The 9,210-nt window shown below is 30.1% G+C and overlaps 1 protein-coding gene across 1 annotated transcript; it reads left to right on the top strand.

Moving 5' to 3' along the window:
* Positions 1 to 5,887: 5,887 nt before the first annotated feature.
* LOC113378833 (trypsin-7-like) lies at positions 5,888 to 9,021 on the top strand. The gene is made up of 4 exons (XM_026619449.1): positions 5,888 to 5,996; positions 6,122 to 6,284; positions 6,437 to 6,692; positions 8,728 to 9,021. Exons 1-4 carry the CDS (start codon positions 5,948 to 5,950, stop codon positions 9,019 to 9,021), a joined length of 762 nt encoding a protein of 253 aa, XP_026475234.1. The 5' UTR covers positions 5,888 to 5,947.
* The last annotated feature ends 189 nt before the right edge of the window (positions 9,022 to 9,210 follow it).

Genomic DNA, 9,210 nt, shown 5'->3' with positions numbered 1-9,210 from the left:
AAAGTGAAAAATTTTTCGTCTACGTTTTAGCCTGCAATTCTGAATTGATTTTGAAAATTCAAAAACCGTTCGAAAGATATTAGTTGGAAATCGTGTTGAGTTAGTTAGTTTTTGTTAGAGATCGGCCGGGCCGTTTTCATAATAAAGTTTTAACAAAAAAAATTTCGACGATTTTTATGATTATTATTTTGGCGGTAGATACGATAGTCTTCTAGATCATACTAAAATATTACGGTCCTACGACAACTGGTTTAGCTTTAAAAATTCGTCAAAGTTTGCAAAAATTAGTATGTTTTTTTTGGCATTTGCCAAAATTAGACCTTTGATCGACGTTTTCTCAAAAAGGCCTCAACCGATTTCAGAAATTTAAAAGCCATTTGATGTATCTCGATGAGGCATATCGTTTCTCAGTTTTGTGCGACGATCGGCCGAGCCGTTTCTTTGTAATTGGAAAGAAGTGTTAAACCTTTCGTCCACATTTAAGCTCATACTACCAAACCGATTTCAAGAAATTAGAAACTGTTCGAAAGATTAGTTGGGATTGATACTGATCAGTTTTAAGTGAAAATCTACCGAGCCGTTTTCTTGTAATTAACTTTTGAAAAAAAATTTAAGCCGATTTTATAAAACTTTCTTTGGCGATGTATATCATTGCCTTATAGAACTTACTGAATTATTACGGCCTTACGACAAGTAGTTTAATTTTAAAAAATTATCAAAGTTAGAGAAAATGTTTTTTTTTGACGTTTGTTAAAAATAAATTTAGATGATTTAGTTGATATAACGATAATATACTTGGTCTTGAACATAGTAAACCATTAAAGTCTACGGAAACTGGTTCAATTATAATTATAGATTAATTAAAATTATTGATTTTTGAAAATTTGCTTTTAGAAAATACTCCGAGTTAACGTGTTCGTTCGTTCGTTTGCAATGATGTGTAATAAATCCACTCGGAATACTTTTAATCACTCATAAATTAATTTATTTTTTATTGATTAAGTCGATTATTTACACATTTCGGGGAAGATCATGTAATTTGCCTCAAGGGAAAATACCAGTACCAACTGGTTTTCTTTCTTGAATTATAAATGATCATTATGATTGTTATTATTGTCAATATTTGATTTATATAAATTATGATTAACCATATGATTTAGAATTTTATTCCTCGGTGTATATAAATGTATATTAGTGTAAATTTTGAATTCTAATTTAAGAACAGGTTAATAATTTTATTTTATTGTATTCATTAAAATTCGTTGATTTCGTATAAGCATCTTTAAGATTTTGTTCAGCGATTTTTCATATTTTTTTATATCAGCTTATAAATGCCATTTCTTTTGGAAAGTTTATATGATTACTTTGAAGTGATTTATCAATATTTTTTTAAATCATCAATTTTTCATTTGAAAATCAGGGCTGGCGGAAGGCGGGGTCTGCTAGGTCTGCAAAGCCTTAGGGCATTATATAAATATGTTGACGAGTGCATATAAATATGTCTGAAAAAAATTACTCTGTGTTGTAATTACTCTGTATTAATATTGATTAAATAACTTAATAATTTTTTAACTTCCGTAGGGTAAGTTATATATAGTAATCGCGAAAATGTCGCGAGTGAAAACTTTTATATATCTTTACGTTTCAGAGGTTTCTGAATTTTGGCATATCTTAGAAAAAATGGATGTGTTTGTGTGTTTAGATACAAACTTTCGTCGATGATTGTAAGAACACGCATCAACCTATTTGAACAAAACATTCAATTCGTAATGATAAAACGTGCTAATCAGTTTTTTGGCAAAACGGGTCCAGCCGTTTCAAAGATACGGGGTCTCCAAAACAGCTGCGCAGCGCGATTGATTTGAAAAAAAGTTACAAATTTTCAAAAATTTCAAAATATAAAAAAAAATTTTCAAAAAAAGCAATTTTTTTCAAATTTTTCGAAATTTTCAAAAATATATTTATTTCAGATTTCAAAAATTTTTAATCTTTTTAAAAATTTCATGTTTCGGTACGGAAAGTGCCAGCAATTTGCCTTAAGGCACGATGCCATGCACCACTAGTTTATTTATATTAATTTATGAAAACTACTATTTGACTGACTTATAATTGAAAGGGCGGCAATCTGGAGACCGCCCCGGGCGGCAAAAGTTCTAGGTACGCCACTGGCGACAGCCTAATGGATATCGACAAAGATCGACTATGCTAGATAATATAATAAGAGAAAAAAAATTATAATTAATAAGTAAGAAAAATTATATTTAATAAGTAAGCTATGACATGTCGGGAGGGAGAGTAGGTTATTTGTATAGAAGAGTTAAGAGATTTGTATAAAAGAGGAAGAGTGGTGATTAGAAATAATCACGAAAGTAAAAGTAATGTGTGATGTTTTTCAAATTGAGCGAGCAATGCAAATTGTGTATAATAGCAAGTGAGTGCATTGTAATATGTACGAGGGAAATAGTTTGGTATAATTGACAGAGAACAAGCAGTGTAGGTACTTCCCAGATTGATAAAATAATGCTAGAAAGAGATATAGAAAGTAGTCAATATTACTATAGCTAAGATAGATATATGAAAATCTCTGATAAATAAAGAAAAGCGAGTAATGTGCAATATACACACGAAAGAAAGTGAGTGATATGTAATGCGCATAAGTTGTAATAAGTAATGTAAGAGAAAGCGACTGATGTGTGGTATATACGAGAGAAATTGTTATAGTTGAAAGATGAATATTAAAAAATATCTCCCGATTAGATGCAATCACTTCAACATATAAGAAAAGAATTCGAAATTAATAAGGGGCCAATTCTAGAATAATCTAAAAACGTTACGGTAATGCTATGTTACGAGTCTATATTTGTACGAGGAGGTAGTAACAAACTGTCAAAACGCTATATATTTGTTGTGCGATCATGCATATAATATAAACCCATCTTCAGTATGTGTTATCAAAGAGACATCAGGAAGTTGCACTTATGACAAAATTATTGTTTGATGTTTGTGCGTTTTGTAGGTTAGGTTTAATGTGTACAACGCCAGATCGTGCAGCAAATACATAATTTTTTGACAGTTTGTTACTACCAGCTCATACAAATATAGACTGGTAACGAGAATTGGCCAAAAATGTCATGATATTTCTCTAAATATATTATATCCACTTTCATAATTTTGCTATAAAACAGTAAAAAATTACAAAATTAGTATACTATACAACATTATAATTAATACAAAATTATTTGTGCGATGTGCACAGAGTAGCAGTGCTCACTGCAATGCACTATAGGTACCAGGTAGGTACTAATTTTTAACCAATATATTTGTATTATTAATTATTTTTTGTTTTATCTCTACTTTTTCAAAGAAATTTGAAACGGTTTTTTGCATAAAGTGGAGGATTGAAAAACAAGAAAATATAAAAATACAAAATAAATTACATATAACACAAAACTAGATATCATAAGAATGATTAAGAAAATGAAATGTAATAATAAAATTGAAACAAATCAGACACCCTTCATAGGTTTAGGTTTAGGACGTCACAAGACCATTTCTTTTTGAGTCTTCTTGATGAAGTCTGAGACGGCCCTCAGATAGTTTGCAGCCCTCGGATGGCTAAAATACGCTAAATATTTGTTGACTATTTTTTTGCAAGCACATTGCTAAATCTCGATACCTTAAGGTATATTTTTTAATACATTTATATAAAATTGGAATTATGATAGTCTTGTCAATAAGTACTATATATATATATATATATATATATATATATATATATATATATACATGGTCTGTTCAAAAAGTACCCGGAATTACTAATAATTAAATTTCGCGGGTCTGGAGTGTCTGATTGTCAAAATTTTTTTTTATTGTGTTGGTATACATGCCCCTAAAGTATGATGAAATTTTCAGCTATATTCACTGTTTACTTTGTCTGTGGTAGTCGCTAAGGTTCGACGTGTTTTTCTGAGCTCGGCGATTTTTACAATGGAAGAATTGAAAAAGTCAAAGAATTTGTATTAAATTTTGCGTAAAAAATGAAATAAAGTGTTGCAAAGTGCAAAAATTCACCAGATATGGCTCCGTGTGACTTTTTCCTATTCCCAAAGTTGAAGAGACCCATGAAAGGACGGCGGTTTTCCTCGATTGAAGAAAATCGCCGAGAGTGCTCAAGGACATATCAAAAAGTGAATATCAAGGGTGCTTCGAAAATTGGAAAAAACGCTGGCATAAGTGTATTATATCTGGGGGGGACTACTTTGAAGGGGACCACATTAATGTAGACGAATAAATAAATATTTTTTTGAAAAAACGAAAATTACGAAAACTTTTTGAACAGATCGTCTAGAGAAAGTTTGGATTTTCTTTAATGTTTTGTTTAATTTTCATTAGTACTATCTTATTATCGATATAAGATCTCCAGATAAATTTTGAATCCATGAGCATGCTTAAATATTTTATACCATAACAGAAAAAAATTGTGAAATTGTAAGGTTGAACATGCCAATTATTATGCAGTTTTAGAGAAACAATAATATTTTGGGATTAGTCAATATTACTTTTACATTAAAGATATATTTTTATAATTTATCAAAACTAAAAAAAAATAATATAAAAATGTTTGATAACCAAACTAGATATTTAAAGTATTCTTTCATCTCCAAACATATAATACTCAAAATTTTTGTACCTACTTTTAAGCTCGATATGATACAATGTAATCTAGTATGAAGAGCTCTTAATGTGCTGCAATAATTATTTTAAGTATTTGTTTAAAAGTATTTACTAGTGTTAGTCAACATGTTCATTAAATAAATAAATTAATTGTTTGTTTGGTTTAATGGTATAATTATTGAATTTAATATATATTTGTCATTAAGTTGTTTGGCATACATAAATATTCAGAAGAAATTAAACTTATCATTCAATTGGGTTTTCATAATCTGTTTTGTTAAATTTATGGCAGAAAATCTGCATATAGTATTATAATCTTTATAATAGTAACATTTTACTTTGTTTTTATTTTCTTCTATAATAGTAACATTTTACAAATAAAAATAAATTACACATTATTTTTTACACATACATACCGGTTAGCTTAGAAATAAATATAATAATTATAAGTATGTCTAAGGCTAAGACTTTTTTTCTTGTCTTCTTATCCAGATTGTACTTAAATGCAATAATTAAAAATAGCTGTACATAGTTTATACATTTTTAAGTTAACGACTTCCAGAAGCTGCAGGAGAAAATTATTATTTTTTCAGCAAATACGCAAATTTTGACGCCTATCAACAATATTATCAATTATTGTAGAACATTATATATACCTTCATTTATATTAATAAGATTAATTCATAAACACAATGAAATGAAAAAAAATGTAAATATGAAAAAGGCTTAATAATCAATCGGAAGATCCACAGTCATATAAAATATTTTTTAAAATACAAGTGTCAAAAAGAATTCTTACTCATCACTATCAAACATGACTAATATTAAAAGTTGATATAAACTGATATCAATTTTGATTGATTTCTCTTGCACAATTTTTACTTGAATAGAGATTGCTAAAATGAAATGTTTACAACATGTTATTTCCTTATTATTATCTTATCTTAACATTATCAACGCTAATTATTTTGACTGCATTTTTTCTAAATGTTTTCTAAGAATGTTATTGATTGTTGAACAGGTGTGATGACACAAGTATGTTTATATTGATGAATTTTCCGATAACAAGTATCTCGACACAATTATTTTAACTGCACATCATCGATGTTGACATTCTGAAGCAATACATGAATATCACTGGTGCTGAGATTTGATAAGAATTAGTATATAAATACTAGATGAAACGGTCATTAAGCATCAAATTAATACAGGGAAGTTTGACGCTATATTAGCATTTTTTTAATTTTTAATAAAATTGGTTGTTTTTATTTTTATGATGTTTCTACCAATATTACTAATATTGGCAATTGCAGTGGTTAACTGTAAGTTCAGTTATTTTTTGTACACATATTTACTTGTTTACTCAGTTAAATTCTGCACAGATATAGAATGAATTCTGAAAATATTTTTAAAATATTTCCTATTTATACCATTTTGGTTAATTTAGGTGCCATTAGACCACATTTAAAAGATAGTCGGATAGTCGGAGGCTACGAAACAAGAATCGAAGACCATCCTCATCAAGTATCAATCATGCGTTATGGATGGCATTCGTGTGGTGGTTCCATAATAGGTGAAGAATGGATCTTAACAGCAGCTCATTGCACTGCGTATGTATAAAATCTATTTACATAAAATAAAAATTGTTGTAAAAATAAACCACGAAGACTTAGGTTATAATAATCTGATCTCTTCTAACTCTGCAAAAAAAACACACACAGAACAAAACAAAATGCAATAATATTTACATATTTTCAAATAGGTCAGTAAATCCAGGAGTCCTCTCAATCAGAGTCGGGAGCTCGTTCCGTGATCGAAATGGTACTGTAATCGATGTCGCAGAAATATTTGTTCATCCAAAATATAATGCAGAACATATCGATTATGACTATTCGTTACTTCGAATGGCAAAACCCATTAGACAGTCTATATCTACTAGAGCTATTATGCTGCCACAACAAGGAGAAAACTTCAAAGAAGGATTGCTGACCACCATAACTGGCTGGGGCACACTTTCAGTAAGTTTTTTTTTAAATTTTAATGACGTAAAATCAAAACTTACTTAATTAGAATATAGAAATCACTTAAAATAATAAGTGGCCTTTAGAAAGCGTCCATTCAAAAATGGTATGTTAATTATAATTATAATTATAATTATATTATATTAAATAATTATAATTATATTTATAGTATAATTATAATTAATTATGATTTCAGTATATTATTTGTAAGTGCCATAAATTCATAATTAAGATTGCACTTTAGATGTAGGGTTCGGCGGGGTCCAATTTGACTTTGAGCATTTAAATTGTGAAACCCAAACCAATTATATCACAACAAATAACACATTTCAAACAAACAACTATCTGACTATGTTCAGTAGAACTCCCAGCTATAATTCACTATTGTAGAAATGTGTTTCATACTTTGTATTTATACCCCATAGACAGGGCAAATTGGAACGGCCAAGGGGTAAACAGGTCCAATGCCTTATTTTAATTTTAGAACGATTTTTACAAAATAATAGCTACATGATTCAACCAATGCAAAATATAAATTTTATTCTTCTTTTTTGTTTTTGAACAGCAATCAGAACCTTACGTCCTGTGAGCTGTTGGGCTGAAACTTCTCCTTACTTCGTATTTGTTAGATGGTAACCCAATGGTTAATCCATCCATATTTGATGATTTTTTGTTATTAGAATTAATCTGTGGCGATATCAAGCAGGCTGGTTTTGATTTGTAAAAAACAATCGGACATGTCATGTATATTTTTGATATCGAAATATTTTTATAGTTAATAAATTTATATTTTTTTATTGTTGGGAGTTTCTAATTTAATATATTGTCATAATCATCACAACTCCCACAAATCTAATAGGGCTGACATTTTATTGGTGTAGCAATGCCGGGCAAGGGCTATTTTCACTTGGAAACATATTGCTATCTATATTTTCAAGTAAAAATCGTTGTCACTGCTGCCTGACAACAGGCTGCTCGAAGGGGGCATCGAAACCGGGACCTCTGAAACAAGTCCCGTCGCTCTTAATCGCTTACCTACGGACGAGCCCATAAATTTCATGGGCGCATTTTGTACAGAGATAACAATGTAAATAATCTTGATGTATTTTGTCATCAGCGGAGTTGGAATAATTATTTATATATAATATCTCTTGTAAAATTGCTTTTTGTAACATGATTTATTTTCTTATTACCTATTTTTTATTTTTCACGTCTTTGCCAGGACAAGGTTCAGTTGGTACATTTTACCCCACCCAGATGTAAGATTTTATAGAGGTTATATAAAAAACTGTTCAATCTATCTTAAAATTAACAATGCATTTTATAAAACAATTAAATAACGTTTACTTAAACATTATATTAAAGTCTCGCGAACTAAAAAGCGGTGCTCACAACGTCACAACCAAAACAAATAACAACGAAAGACCGCTATAGATTTGCAAACATTGCCGTTTTTTCCCGATAGCAACAACGTAAGAATCAAGTCAAATCGGAGATCGCTGGTTATACATCTTTTTCCCTCTACTTTCAAATATTGTTGTTAAAAAATTCTTAACTTTACTAGTGTTTGAGTTTGGTGGTGGACCTTTTTACCCGGGGACCTTTAAGTCTCTATCAATAGTTATTAATACATCACCCTATCAATAGTTATTAATACATCACCCTATCAATAGTTATTAATACTCGCCCAATCAATAGTTATTAATACATCTAAAATGCAATCTCAATATGAATCATATTGGACAGTTCAAAAACTAAATTTACATAATTTTCATTAGCACTCAGATTTCATTAGCAATAAATAAATACAATAATACATTTTTGTAAGAAGAAGGCGGTCTGATTACCCCAACTGTTTAACAAGATATTTCAAATTACAAACGTATTTGAAACCTTGAGAATTTTTCTAAATTTAAAAAAAATCAAAATTCTGGGAATACTTGAAAGTCAAAAATGACGCAGAATTTAAGCAATTTTTCTTAAGAAACAGTGGCGTACCCACTAGTTTAAATTTTCTATTTCCTCCCCACAGTCCGGTGGCCCTCTACCATCGACTCTACAAGCCGTCGCCGTTCCCTTGATTTCAACCGAGCGCTGCTCTCTTGCCTACGGCGTAGACACGATCACAGATCGCATGATCTGCGCCGGGGTCGACGCCGGCGGTAAGGATTCGTGCCAGGGCGACTCAGGTGGGCCGATGATCGCTAACGGCAAACTTATCGGAATTGTGTCCTGGGGCAGAGGATGCGCGCAACCAAAAGTGCCAGGAGTGTATGCTAAAGTGGCCGATCAGAGGGATTGGATCAAATCAGTGACCAGAATTTAGATACTATTATATGAATTAGCATTAAGCTTGTTAGTAATAAAAAAACTAGCATAAATTAGTTAGAATTAGAAGTTAAGGAACAAAAATTTGTATCAAAAATATTAAGATTATTTATTTAAACACTTATAATGTTGAACAAACGCAAAACTTATATAGTTTATATTAGTACTTAATACATTTTTTATAACA

Source organism: Ctenocephalides felis, unplaced genomic scaffold (genome assembly GCF_003426905.1).
Source record: "Ctenocephalides felis isolate EL2017-DRISC unplaced genomic scaffold, ASM342690v1 CF-g0.4_SCAFFOLD_01886, whole genome shotgun sequence".
NCBI classification, from domain to species: domain Eukaryota; kingdom Metazoa; phylum Arthropoda; class Insecta; order Siphonaptera; family Pulicidae; genus Ctenocephalides; species Ctenocephalides felis.
This window is presented reverse-complemented; position numbering and strand designations above follow the sequence as displayed.

What these genes read in the sequence shown, in the direction of transcription:
- LOC113378833 (XM_026619449.1), top strand. Translation starts at nt 5,948, where the DNA reads ATGATGTTTCTACCAATATTACTAATATTGGCAATTGCAGTGGTTAAC. An exon ending in GGCAATTGCAGTGGTTAACT is followed by an intron (nt 5,997 to 6,121) that starts GTAAGTTCAGTT and finishes TGGTTAATTTAG; the next exon opens with GTGCCATTAGACCACATTTA. An exon ending in ACAGCAGCTCATTGCACTGC is followed by an intron (nt 6,285 to 6,436) that starts GTATGTATAAAA and finishes ATTTTCAAATAG; the next exon opens with GTCAGTAAATCCAGGAGTCC.